Source organism: Leucoraja erinacea, chromosome 23, assembly GCF_028641065.1.
Source record: "Leucoraja erinacea ecotype New England chromosome 23, Leri_hhj_1, whole genome shotgun sequence".
Classification (NCBI taxonomy): Eukaryota; Metazoa; Chordata; class Chondrichthyes; order Rajiformes; family Rajidae; genus Leucoraja; species Leucoraja erinaceus.
Genome location: NC_073399.1, coordinates 4,398,757 through 4,413,771, shown reverse-complemented (window position 1 = coordinate 4,413,771; position 15,015 = coordinate 4,398,757). Strand labels below are relative to the sequence as shown.

At 41.4% G+C, this 15,015-nt stretch overlaps 1 protein-coding gene across 1 annotated transcript in view; it reads right to left on the bottom strand.

Moving 5' to 3' along the window:
• LOC129708121 (protein shisa-6-like) overlaps positions 1-15,015 on the bottom strand; it is a 394,948-nt gene that overhangs the window by 33,488 nt on the left and 346,445 nt on the right. Inside the window, exon 6 of the mRNA XM_055653685.1 lies at positions 1,599-1,661. Within this exon, the coding sequence (XP_055509660.1) occupies positions 1,599-1,661 (63 nt within the window). The remainder of the gene's footprint in view (positions 1-1,598; positions 1,662-15,015) is intronic.

The window sequence follows — 15,015 nt, the reverse complement described above, 5'->3', positions numbered from 1 at the left end:
TGTTAGGAGTTGGAATGTTAGTCACACAAAACATTGGTTAGGCAGCACTAAGAATATTGCATGCAGTTCTGGTTGCAGTGCTGGAGAATGGATTTGATTGTGCTGGAAAGGGTGCAGAAAACGTTCCCCAAAGAAGGGCTTGAGATACGAGGAGAGATTGGATAGTCTGGAGTTATTTACCTTGGAGCAAAGGAGGCTAAGGGTTTATATAATTATGAAAGGAATAGATATGGTAGATAGTCACGGTATTTTATCCAAAGTAGAGTAGTCTAAAACTAGAATGACAAGTTTTCTAGTGAAAGGAGAAAGTTGTAAAAGCAATCTGCGGTACATTTTCACACAGAGATCGGTATATGGAACACACTGCTAGAGGGAGGTAGAGGTACACCATTTTAGAGACATTTGGATGGGTACAAATAGAAAATGTTTAGATGGATATGGGTCAAATGCAAGTAAATAGGATTAGCGTAGATAGGTATCTTGCCGACATGGGTGATTTGGGCTGAAAGGCCTGTTTCTGATCTGTGTAACTCAATGAATCTATGAATCTTAGCATTGAATTTGATCTCTATACCATAGTTCAATTCTTTTCACCTTTTTTTTAACTACGGTTCACACCAAGTGTTTAAACTGGGAAGATCAAATAAACAATTTGACAGTAATACCTCAATAAAAACAGAGACGATACATCAACCTGTACAGAAATTTACTGCGTAAACATAAAAAATAAAAGCTAAAGTGTGAAGTGATCTCTAAATGATTATTAACATTACACTGAACATCATGGGGTTCTGAATCAGTTTCCAATTATTATTTTTGAACGAAAGTTAGACTTCATCAAGAACATTAGAAATGCATGGCTTGGTAAGGCCACAAATCCATCAATGCAGAAAGCTGGAAATATACCACCAGAAAAAAAAAATCAACAAGTACATAGTGCAATGAACTTCCTGGTAATTTAAGACGGGCAATTTAGAGACATCATTCTTCTACCTTAATGTGGCTGTCTTTGTATTAGTTTCACTGTTGTTCTCCATACTTGCTATGTACAAATGGGTTGCTAAGTTTTCCTGCAATTTCCTGCAATAATAATTTGACTTCAAAATGCAATGATTTGGCTGTAAAATAAATTGGGACACAGTGAGGATGGTGCAGCTCATTCTTCATTGAATGCCGATGATACTTATCCAATTCGAGCACAAGGATATGCTGAAGTGGCAGATTTGGAAAAAAAGAGACTATTTAGCCAACACTGATATATTATCGGGTGCAGCAGCATCTATGGAGCGAAGGAAATAGGCAACGTTTCGGAACGAAACGTTGCCTATTTCCTTCGCTCCATAGATGCTGCTGCACCTGCTGAGTTTCTCCAGCTTTTTTGTGTACCTTCGATTCTCCAGCATCTGCAGCTCCTTCTTAAACACTGATATATTATCAATGCACAGCCATTGTTTTAATTGTAATATGAGATGAGTTGATTAGTCCATGGGTCCACTCAGTCCCCAGACACCAATACATCAACATCTCCCCACCTGCCACAAAGAACAAGGAATGAGGAAAAGCCCTAGCCTTCAGCACGCTAAATTCTTTGCACTTACCATTGGTGGGGGTCTGAGTGGGACTGATCAATCCCAAGTGATTGTAGTTATGGTGATGGTTACCTGGGAAATAAAGAAAAAAAGAGGTAAAGCAAAAATAAATTCTGGCAACTTATTCCCCCGAACAAACATTTTAATTGTTTAAAATTTGCAGATTTTTACAGAAAATATACTGTGCTTTTGAAGGTGCTAAATGTCATAACTGAATGTAGTCAACAGAGCCATGTTAACAATTTGTTGATGGTTGTGTTAATGTTGTGATATGTGTAAATGAGTGCAAAAGTAAGTAAAAAATGAGTGATTTTTCTCTCTACCGAATCTCGGAATATGGCTGCTACGAGGTTGCTTTGTGTGACGTACAGTGAAGGTGTTTATTCAGATGGAATGGCTGACAACGCTGTAGACTATTTGGGTTTGAAGTCCCTTGGCTGGTTACAGAAGTGGGAATACCAGCACCTGACAATAGACAATAGACATTAGGCAATAGACAATAGGTGCAGGAGTAGGCCATTTGGCCCTTCGAGCCAGCACCGCCATTCAATGTGATCATGGTTGATTATCCCCAATCAGTACCCCGTTCCTGCCTTCTCCCCACATCCCCTGACTCCGCTATTTTTTAAGAGCCCTATCTAGCTCTTGAAAGCATCCAGAGACCCTGCCTCCACCGCCCTCTGAAGCAGAGAATTCCAGAGCCTCACAACTCTCTGTGAGAAAAAGTATTTCCTCGTCTCCGTTCTAAATGGCTTACTCCTTATTCTTAAACTGTGGCCCCTGGTTCTGGACTCCTCCAATATTGGGAACATGTTTCCTGCCTCTAGCGTGTCCAAACCCTTAACAATCTTATATGTTTCAATGAGATCCCCTCTCAGCCTTCTAAACTCCAGAGTGTACAAGCCCAGCCACTCCATTCTCTCAGCATATGACAGTCCCACCATCCCGGGAATTAACCTTGTAAACCTACGCTGCACTCCCTCAATAGCAAGAACGTCCTTCCTCAAATTTGGGGACCAAAACTGCACACAATACTCCAGGTGTGGTCTCACTAGGGCTCTGTACAAATGCAGAAGGACCTCTTTGCTCCTATATTCGATTCCTCTTGTTATAAAGGCCAACATGCCATTCACTTTCTTCACTGCCTGCTGTACCTGCATGCTTACTTTCATAGACGGATGAACAAGGACCCCCAGATCACGTTGTACTTCCCCTTTTCCCAACTTGACGCCATTTAGATAGCAATCTGCCTTCCCGTTTTTGCTACCAAAGTGGATAACCTCACATTTATCCGCATTAAACTTAATCTGCCATGCATCTGCCCACTTCCCCAACCTGTCCAAGTCACCCTACATTCTCATAGCATCCTCCTCACAGTTCACACTGCCGCCCAGCTTTGTGTCATCCGCAAATTTGCTAATGTTACTTCTAATCCCTTCATATGAACACCGCATACAATCTGAATTAAAATGGCCCATCTCCGAAAGCTGCTTCCTTTCTCTTTAGCTCAGTGGATGGACACATTTAAATAATAAAACAGAACCTGTCCTCCACTATCACTCTGAGCACCGGCACACCACAGGGCTGTGTACTGAGCCCCATGCTCTACTCCCTCTTCACACACGACTGTGGTCCTGCATTCGACACCAACACCATCGTCAAGTTCGCAGACGGCACAACGGTGATCGGGCTGATCACCTGCGGTGGTGAAACAGACTACAGAGCGGTGGTGCAGAACCTAGGGGACTGGTGCTCACATAACAACTTGTCCCTGAACACCTCCAAGACCAAGGAGCTGATTATCGACTTCAGGAGGCCACACAATGGAGAACACGCCCCAATCTCCATCTACGGGGACAGTGTGGAGAGAGTGTCCAGCTTTAGGTTACTGGGCACACACATTTCGGAGGACCTCACATGGTCCACCAACACCGCTGCGCTGGTCAAGAAGGCACAGCAACGACTGTTCTTCCTAAGAACATTGAAAAAGACTGGTCTGCCCCAACAGCTGCTGACAACCTTCTACCGCTGCACCACACAGAGAGCGTATTAACGTATGGCATCTCTGTGTGGTATCTCAGCTGCACGGAGGCGGAGAGGAGAGCTCTTCAGCGCGTCGTCCACAGAGCGCAGAGGATCATTGGGACAGAGCTACCAGCCTTGGAGGGCATCTACTACACACGGTGCCTCAGGAAGGACGTCAGCATCCATAAAGACTCCTCACACCCCTGTAAAAGCCTGTTCGAACTCCTACCTTCCGGCAGACGTCACAAGGCCTTCTACGCCCGCACCTCCAGACTCAGGAACAGCTTCATCCCCAGAGCTATCGCTGCTCTGAACTGGCCCTGCTGAATGCCCCACCCCCATGAACTGGATTCACTCACGTCGACCCGGCACAGACATATTTGTACTTTGGACTGTTTTACTGTTTTACTGTACTTTTTTATAAATCATGTTTCTCGGTGTATTTAAATTTTATTAGTTGTTTAAGTTCTGAAAATCGGATGGAAGCTGCATAGCAAATCTCGTTGCACCTATGTGCAATGACAATAAAATATATTATTATTATTATTATTATTATTATTATTATTATTATTAGAACACATTAATCTGCCAAAAAAAATCTTGCAAACCAAATTCTACAAATTCACACATATACAGTGAAGCCATATATTAACTAGAGACCAATAAATTCTCTTTGTTGTCCATTGCAATTGCTACCTAGTGAATCCAGCTTAGTTGAAAAATCATTCATGTTTAACCAAGGTAGATCATTCAAACCATAAGGAGCTAAATGATCAACTGAGTCTTTCAACATTTTGATACAACATGAAAATTTCAAATTTACTCAACAAATGCAACTATTATGATGTTACAATCATCGACTTTCGTTCCTCGTTTTTAATTTTCTCTGTATAATTATACAGAAGACAAGGCTACGTCAGATCATTCAGACAATATACCGCTGTGCTATACACGCCCCCATCTCTGCTCTTCTCGTACATTACCAGTTTTGGTCATTTGTCAGCAAGTTACCAGTAAATTGAGATTCCTAGCTCAGCGCTGTTGAAACATCCTGGTTCTTCCTAATACTAAGCCAATCTTCTTTCCAGGTGCATAAGAGATCGTCCATAAAAGGAGAAGGTCACGCAGCAAAGTGATTAGCTCTGGGGCAAGGTTAACTACCTTTAGACCTTGCAGTTTATCGCAGCACGAGCGATTACAGGTGTAATGGCGATTAAGTTAATTCAGCCAAGAGTGTATGGAATCCACAAAATATCAACGTAAAAGTGGTAAGAGATGATGGCCAATGTTCACAAATGTTGCACTGGCTAAAGCATCAGCCGTGGCTGGGTGACAACATTCCCTCTTCATTGATGTATCTTGTCTCCTGCATTATAGGAGTTGATGTCCAATTGATGAGAATAATGGCCAGCCTCTTCTTCCTCTGAACTTGTTTTGTGGAACAGGAGAGTTGCTTGGCAGGTGATCTGATAACATCTGTTCTTCAACTCAAGTTCGGGAAGTGGACTAGTTGTTCACTAATTTCTTGGCTGTTAACGGAACAATGCTACGTATAATATGCTTGCACTGTTGTCTTCCATTATATAACAAACAATATCACTTCTGAAGTAATTCATTGACTGCAGAGTGCTTTTGGACACTCTTAAGAATGCAAAAATGCTTGGTCTTCAATCTTTCCCAGAAATGCTGGCAGTCCTATACAAAGTTGTGAGCATGTACCTCTGCACAAAAGAAGATGTTTACAGATGTGAACTGATTTTCTGATTTGGCTTCATATGTAAGATTCTCCATTCAACAGGAGTGAACTTCTGATATTCCAGTGTTCATGATGTATTTCAGTTAGATCCAGGATAGGAACTAAGAATTCATTCAACCAAATAAAGAAGATTAACTACAAGGGTGAAGCGTAAATGTGGGATAATTCATTTCTATAAAAATAAATATAATGTGTGTATCTAATTGTTCTCCTGAGATGCTGCCTGAGCTATGCCAACTCTGCTTCTTCTTTTGTAAACTAGCATCTGCAGTTCCTGTTTCTAGTGAATTTAATTGATTTTAATATCTTTCAAACCATTTTAAAGAATTAAAAAGGTCTATTTTTAATGTTTTTATTTTTAATGAATGTTTGTGACTGTTTGATATTCAAACACATTCTAATTCTTTTTACAGCTGCTAAGCTTGGTCATGTGTCATAATTGACTATCAAAGCATGGATTTTGATGAAAAATTGATAATTGGTGCTTCACTAAGGACGCTCACATAAGGGGTGCGCTAAGAGTTGGTTTAGAGTTTAGCAATACAGTATGGTAACAGGCCCTTCGGCTAACTGAGTCCAAGCTGACCATCGATCACCCTTTCATGCTAATGCAACGTCAGGCCATTTTCTCACCCACTCCCTACATATGAGGGGCAAGATATGTAGGCCAATAAACCAGAACACTCGGAGAAAGCCCACATGGTCACAGGGAGAACGTGCAAACTCCACACAGATAGCAACCGACATTGGGATTGAACCTGGGTCTCTCGAATTGTGAGGCAGCAACTCTACCCGTTGCATCACTCTGCCATCCCTAAGCATAAGAATAATGGCGACACTCTTCATCCCGGGAATTGTTTATGGAATTGGAGAGTTTACTTGGCAGATGAATAGTGAAGCTGAGCTTTGAATGAATTAGTGGAGATTCTGGGACAAGATAAATGCTGCTTTTTTTTAAATATTGCAAATAGCTATTTCCCCCTGAAATAAACCAATTTGAAGGGAATTATTACTATATTTGTGAATTTTAATATCAGTTCACACGTTGGAGATTTAACAAAAGTCAATGATGTAAAAGCTTACTGTAAATATTGCTCGGTTTGGCTCATAGAATGTGCACATATGGAGGAGTTCTGAAATGTCTTTGCATGAAATGAGAAAATCAGCGCAAGTATAATTGGTGAGTCAATAATATATCAAGCCACTGAACGAGTAATTGCACAAGCATTCATTCATAAGCTTTTGTATTAACTAGAGTGAAGACATGCAATCAATGTCTTGATAACTAATTAATATGTATATTATTTTATGTTTAATTGTGAGGAATAGATAGAGGAAAATTTAAACGGTTGTTGGACAATACCTTCATAACCTTTCACTGGACTGGTTATTCACCTGTCTGTTACCCCACATTCTGGACCACGAGATGCTCCCCATTCAGACTGTTGGACAATGGTCCCTTGCCCACCAGGCTATGTGTCCACACAGCCCACCACCACCACCAATACAATATATGATCATCTACATGCCATTACACTGTTGGACTAGGGCCCCCAGTGGCCACAGTGTGCAGGAGTGAAGAACCACGTGTGCTGCTTTGATGTCCAATGGCAAGAGTAGGGTGTTGAGCTCCAATGCTCTGATATGTGATTCTGGTGAACAGGAGAGGGAGAGGGAAACAGAAAAGAAGATGAGGGGAAGATGTTTTGAAAGGCTGAGGGGAGGGGCAGGGAGAGGGAGGGAGAAGAACAAGAGAGGAAGAGCAGAGGAGAGAGGGAGATGTGAAGAGTGTTGCTTCAGAGAATGTAAGAAAAAGGTGGGAAAGAAAAAAATAGAGAGATATGGGGAATTGAGGAGAAATGAGAGAGGGGTGAAAGACAGAAGGGAGAGTGGGGTAAGGAGGTGGGGGTTGTGAGGAAAGGATGAGAGAGAGTAGAAGAAGAAGGAAACAATCTTGAGGAGAAGACCTCAATGTTATAAAACAATGATAAACACCATTTATTTTTAAATGTTCTATTAATTGACAATCTAATGATAACTTTTTGAGTACAAGTACTTTCAGGAGTTGGCTCAGAATTGCCTGGGACAGGAAGGCAACATTAAAATATCAGCCTTCAATGCCCTAATAATGGTGCATAGCAGTAATCCAGAGACAGAGAAGTTGCAAGCATGTGTGAGGACACAGAGTTGGAGGAAGCCACTCATGCAGGCATGGAGCATGGGATGCAAGGTTCGGCCCATTAAATCTGTGCTGGCCATCACCACTCATTTGTCTATAAATTCTATATTATTCTTCCAACATTCTCATCGACTCAGTACAGTGACGCAACAGTAGAAATGCTGCCTTACAGCTCCAGAGACCCATGTTCGATCCTGACTACAGGTGTTGTTTGCGCGGAGTTTGTACGTTCTCCCCGTGACCTGCGTGGGTTTGTTCCGGGATCTCCGGTTTCCTCCCACACTCCAAACATGTACAGGTTTGTAGGTTAATTGGCCTGGTATAATTGTAAATTGTCCTTAGTGTGTGTGTAATTCACGATCTTTTTTACTCGTGGACATTTTTCATCGTGCTAGAAAAACGCCCCGACCTACTTGATGCCACGAGTACCCACGACTAACATCACGGCCTGCTACGACATACCTATGGCCTCGTGACGACCATGCTTCATAAGTTTCTTTCTTTTCTGCAAATGATTTGAATCTTGGCAAAATACATTAATTCAAATCATTCACAGTGCCTTTTATCTAACTATTCTGGCCAAAATCATGTCTAAATTCAAGGTTGCTTGTGCTTAGTCACTATCTACGGTAAAACAGGTTCCTGATATTATTTAACTTTTGCCCGCATGAGGCATTAGGGCAGAATTAAGACATTACGATACTTTAATATGTGTGATTAATCAAATGAGGTGTGCAGAGCAATTAAAGGAAAGCTTTTACAATAATGTTGCAGAATAGATTATCCTCATTAACAGCTGAGGCATGGATAGTGAGCTCATCCACCTTTCTCAATCTGATGCCATTTGCTAATTTAATATATACATATTTTTTACATAAATATATATTTTTTAACATAAACCGAGGTAATGATAGTGGTATCTCTTCGATTGCCATGAGGTGTGGTGGAAAAATCATCAGATTTGCATATTTTTCCAAGATTTTTATCTAAAAGGATTCCAACAATGACCCTGACTCCCATGACTATCTGGACTACACTTTTTTCCCACCCTGCTTCCTGTAAGGACTCCATCCCCTACACCGAATTCCTCCGTCTACACCTCATCTGCACCCAGGATGAGGTGTTCCACACCAGGGCATCAGAGATGTCCTCATTCTTCAGGGAAAGGGGGTTCACCTCTTCTGCTATAGATAAGGCTCTCATCGGGGTCTCTTCTATGCCGCGTGACTCTGCTCTCACTCCCCATCCCCCCACTCGTAACAAGGGCAGAGTCCCCCTTGTCCTGACCTTCCACCCTACCAGCCGTCACATACAACAAATAATCCTCCGACATTTTCGCCACCTCCAACAAGATCCCACCACTTGCCACATCTTCCCATCTCCCCTCCTGCCTGCTTTCTGCAGAGACCGCTCCCTCCGTAACTCTCTGGTCAATTTGTCCCTTCCCACCCGAACCAACCCCTCTCCGAGCACTTCCCCTTGCATCCGCAGGAAATGCTACACTTGTCGCTTTACCTCCTCCCTTGACTCCATTCAAGGACCCAAGCAGTCTTTCCAGGTGCGGCAGAGGTTCACCTGCACCTCCTCCAACCAATGATGGAAATGGGGGGGTACGCAGGGGTACGGCGTTCCCCTAGTTTTCAATTTCCAGCTCGGGTTTAATGAGTACTGCAGAAAGATTTGAGCTGTTTCTCCCTTTATTCAACTCAGACGAAAACGATTTGTTAACGGCCACTGTTAGCACATTAACAGCCAGTAGTTAACAGGTAGTTATACAATGTGTCATCAATACATCGATCCACATTCCTCAGTAAATGTAATTGTGTTTTAACACCGCGTTCCTTTGAATAAAATTCAAGGGAGAATTTCTTACCTTCCACTACCTGCAACCTCCAGCAACCACCTGCAACCTCCAGCAACCACCTGCAACCTCCAGCAACCACCTGCAACCTCCAGCAACCACCTGCAACCTCCAGCAACCGCCTTCAACTAGCATCGCAATCGGCTTCGACTAAAAAATTACCGATTTTTAAAACGGCAACCTATTTTTAGTTGCAGCCGTTTTTGAATTTTTTGTAATAATCGCCGGAACATAGAAGAAGCGGAAACCACTTTCGACCATTAGGGAGACTGACAAAAACCTCCGGGAACCGCACGGAAACCTTGGGTTGGGGCACAAAGTCTCCAGGGGTTTCTGTTCAAGTTTCCTATGTGGGACAGGGGCATAAGTCTGATTAAAAAAACTTTAGCATCACAAAATATAAATTTTGTTTAAAAATGTATGAAGTTGTGAATGAACAAATTCCTAAAGCAGGTTTTATGCTAGGTGTTTAATATCTAGATGGTGCCTCTGAGTAGAAATCTAATTGTTGATTTTAACAGATGCTTTTGGCATGATGCTCGCCTCAATGCTAAATGGGAAGAGGTCCATTTGCAGATGTTCATCATCAAACACGGGCTGGTTTATGTTGGTTCAAAGCCAGCTTCCATCCCCTGGAGGCTATCATGTGAAATATTGTGTGCAACCATTGCCCTTCTGCTCACATTGTTCATTAAACCACAGCGGCAAAGCCTACCTGCCTTGACGTTTGGATGGCAGTCAAGGTAATGGCAACAGATGTTGACAAAAATCAGACCAAGGTTTTTTGTTGCTGTTGAAAAGTTTCGAGTGCAACTGGTAGCTTGTTAACCAATGTAAAGCACTTTGGCCAACGAGAGTTGTTTTTTAAATGTGTTATATAAATAAAAATGACTTGACTTGACTTGACTTAAACAGAGCTCCCTTGGTCCTGCTAGAAGCAACAAGCCGGAAATGCAGCCTGCTGTTCCTTCTCAATGTAAAAGAAGGCAGGAAATGGATAGAAAGGCCAGTAACTGCAGACTTTGCCCACTTTGAAGTATTTAACTTTCCCTACATTATTACTGAGTCCAAATGCAGTCAATAACATTGTTATAATACATTTACTCCATGCACTGCAGTGGTTCAAGCAAGTGGGCCATCTCCACAATCAAATAAGCAATTGAGCACAAGTGAATCAATGCTGTGTTTGTCATAAATGAATATGAAACGAGTATGCACAGCCTTTCTGATTTAAATTATTCCAATATCAAAAGAGCCGATTATAAACTTTGTGGCCAAGCACTTACTCCTTTCATAGGTGTGGAGAATACTAATATGCAAGGGCAATTTGGAATCAAGAAGGGGGTGGTGTAAGTGCATTTGAAGGGCATCAAGGTAGATAAATCTCCATGCTTAATACGATATGATAGTACTTTGATAAGATCTATGCCAGGTCATTGAGAGGGGCAAGAGAAGAGGGCAGGAGGGCAAAGGGCACGAGCCTTGGCAAAGATCTTTGCATCTTTTCCCGTCACAGACAAGGTCCTGGAGGACTGGAGAGAAGCCAATGTTGTTCCTTTGTTTAAAAAAAGGGGAAAGCTGAGGGAATCTGGGGAATTGCAGCCTCATATCAGTAGTAATGATTAATGAATAATGAAGCTATCGGGAGGGGATTATTTGGGATAGAATTTACTCCCATTTGGAAGTGAATGGGCTAATTAGGGACAACCAGCATGGGTTTATACCTGACAATCAAGGTCTTTGTTTTTTGAGGAGGTGACAAAGGTGATCGATAAGGATCAGGTGGTGGTTATTGCCTGCGTAGATTTTAGTAAGGCAATTGATAAAGTTCCTCATGATAGGCTGATCCAGAAGATTAAGAAGCATGGGATTCACAGTGACTTGGTTGTATGGATTCAGAACTGGCGCACTGATGGAAGACAAGAGGGTTGAGATGGAGGGTATTATTCAGGCTGGCCAGTCAAGTTCCGCAGGGATCTGTGCTGTGACCTCTGTTGGTTGTTCTTGGTCCTCCAAAATATTCCAAATGGAATTTAAACTGGAGGTGGGATATATACAAATGAATTGGACATAAATGTCGATGGGTCAGTTAGTAAGTTTGCAGATGACATCAAGTTTGTTGGAGTTGGAGACAGTGAGGAAGGCTGTCAAGCTATCCAGTAGTATAGATCAGCTATAAAAATGGGCAGAGAAATGGCAGATGATGTTTAATCAGAGCAAGTGTAAGGTGAGGTCTATTTGAAGGAGAAATTATACAGTTAATGGCAAGAACCTGAACAGCATAATTGTACAGAGGGTCTAAATCCATTCCTCCCTGAAAGTGGCAACACAGGTAGGTAGAATGAGAAGTTGTGTGGTATGCTTGCCATCATTTGTTGTGGAATTGTGTATCGGAGTCAGAAATTCATGATGCAGCTTTATAGGGCATTGATTAGGGCGGATTTGGAGTATGCATATAGTTGTGGTCACCCCAGGGTGTAGAGTCATTGGAGAGGGTGCAGACAAGTTTTTACCAGGAAACTGCATGGATTAGAGGCATCGGCTAAAAGTAGACACTGGGTAGACTTGGATTGTTTTCTCTGGCGTGTCAGAGGCTGGAGGGGAGACTTCATACCAGTATATAAAATGATGAGAGGACCAGATAAGATATGCTGTCAGAACCAGGTCCCCAGAGTGGAAATGTCAAAGACTGGGTAACATAGCTTTAAGGTGAAAGGGGCAACATTTAAAGCTGATGAACGGGATGTTTTTTACACAGCGGGTAGGCCTGGAATACACTGCCAGGGGGTGGTGGTTGGCCCAGATATGATAGTTAGTGATGTAAGAGACTTTTAGATATGCGCATGGATATTCAGGATAGGAGAGGCATGGATCAAGTGCAGGCAGATAAATTAGTTAACTTGGCATCATGTTTAAGAAGGAACTGCAGATGCTGGAGAATCGAAGGTACACAAAAAAGCTGGAGAAACTCAGCGGGTGCAGCAGCATCTATGGAGCGAAGGAAATAGGCAACGTTTCGGGCTGAAACGTTGCCTATTTCCTTCGCTCCATAGATGCTGCTGCACCCGCTGAGTTTCTCCAGCTTTTTTGTGTAACTTGGCATCATGTTTGGCACAAACATTATGGGCTGAGGTTCCTATTCCTGTTCTATTCTGTATCATTGTACTATGTTCTGTGCTCTATGTCATTCACTTAAAACTAATACACAAGATGAATGACGTCATACAAGTCATGTGACACAAGGCGACAACATCATTGTGCAAATAAAGAAATATTAATTGCATGCATTGTTATTTGATAAAAGTCACTCTGTTAAATTCTACGTCATTTATTGCTCTCATGAGGTAATTGGGCAGGAGCACAAGAAATTGAACATATGCCGGTTTGGAATGATGAATGAGAATGATGTGGAAGGAATAGATGATTCCACTATGGATATTGACAGGTCTGGCAGTATCTATTCAACCACAATGTTTTGAAACATTAACTCTATTTCTCTCTCTCCAGATGCTGCCTGGTTTGATGAGCATCTCCAGTATCTTTTTTTCAATTTCAGTGGTCACATGCCTGCATTTAAAAAAAAATTCTTAAACATAGAAATACCCACAACTGATGGAATTAGAAGAGACTGGGAACAAGAATTAGCTATAGAAATTCCAAAAGAGAGCTGGGATAATTACTTATTACAGGTGCATAAATGTTCGATCAATGTACGACATACTCTCATCTAATTCAAAACATTACATAGACTATATTATTCAAAAACTAAAATAAATAAATTCTTCCCTAATGTCTCACCCATCTGTGATAAATGTCTGTGTCAAGAAGCTACCATAGCGCATTCTTTTGTTTTTTGTACAAAAATACAAAAATTCTGGAATGAAATATTCGACATATTTACAAAATTAATTAAAATAAAACTGGTACCAAAACCAGAATGGATTATTTTTGGAATATCGGAAGGTAACCCTAAACTAAACGTGTTTCAGAAGAATTTACTCAATTACGGGCTAATAATGGGAAAAAAGCTCATACTTAAATTCTGGAAAAATGCGCCCACACCAACAATAAAAATGTGGATATCAAATATGTTTGAAACACTACATCTGGAAGAGATGAGATTCCTCTTAGCAGGCAAACCACGCCACTTCCAAAAGACGTGGTCTACGTTTTTGGAATTATTACAAGCATAAGGTGCAATAGCAATTTTTTTTAAAATAAATAAATAAATAAATAAAAGGTTCCAGGATCTGGTAATAAAAAACAAAACAACAACAACAGACTTGGTTGGTAGTCCCCTTTCTGCGGAGTTTAATGTTATAATAGAGCGATTGTTTCTCCTTTCTTTTTCTTTCTTTTCTAGGGTCTAATTTCTTTCTTTACTTCCTTCTCTAACTTCTTTTCTAAGGGGCTTTCTTTTCTCAACACTCTCCTGCACCTTCACGACTCTTGCGCACTTTCCTTACTTCCTTTACTTCTATCTTTTTTTTAAAGCTCAAAATATGAAGCGGTACAAAAAATGTATTAAGACATATGTGTTGTGTATTATTGTAATTTACCGTACTTCTAATAAAAATTAAATTAAAAAAAAAAAAAATTCAGTTCTATATTAGGTTTCTGTAGATGCCTCGTGGGAGGTTTATTATTCCGAGGAGTCTTGATTGGCATGCGTCATACTTCATATTGTAAAAATTCCTTCCTTTGCTTATGAATTTTGTTCCATCATTTAAGTAAGATAATTATAACCGGTGCTTCAGAGAACTGAGATCTTTTTCGTTGTTATTCCTTTGTCTTTTCGGATTGCAAGCGAAAACGTGCTTGAACAGGTGTCTTGTTCATGCAGTTGGCTGCTAACATGCAGAGCTGTACCTGGGTACCACTCATCATTAGCACATAGAAACAAAGAAAATAGGTGCAGGAGTAGGCCATTCGGCCCTTCGAGCCTGCACCGCCATTCAATATGATCATGGCTGATTTGGATAGTCATTTTCCCAAGACCCATTTCATAAATCCAAGCCATTGCCTAAAAAGTATATTTGTGCAAACCGTGGAGAAGTTGGTGGTCTCTCTCTGACCTTTGTGTTTATGCCTGGGGATTGTGGAGTGGTGCATGAATTAGAGGAGGAGCAGTGGTCAGAATGCGGTGGGGAAGCCATAATAATGGAACAGTCTCAGCTGCCAGTCTTTACTGAATGCTTGTTTAAGGAAGAACTGCAGATGCTGGAAGAATCAAAGGTAGACCAGAAATGCTGGAGAAACTCAGCGGGCAATGCAGCATCTACGGAGAGAAGGAATTCCTGCCTAGATGCTGCCTCACCCGCCGAGTTTCTCCAGCATTTTTTGTCTACCATTGCTGAACGCCTGGCATGGTTGAAGCAGGAATCTGAGACTTGTTATGCTGTAGTGAGCATTAAACTGACTGATTGTGGGTAAACCATCAACCACTGTCTGGTACAGATCTATTGTGTAAATATTGCAAGCCACAAGCATTTACAGCTCGCGTCATGCTGAGCTAAGGGATCAATGTGTTTGCAAATCTGTTTCAAGCTGATAGTACACATTCATTATTGCTTCCCTGTACAGATACAACTTACTTAAAAGACTG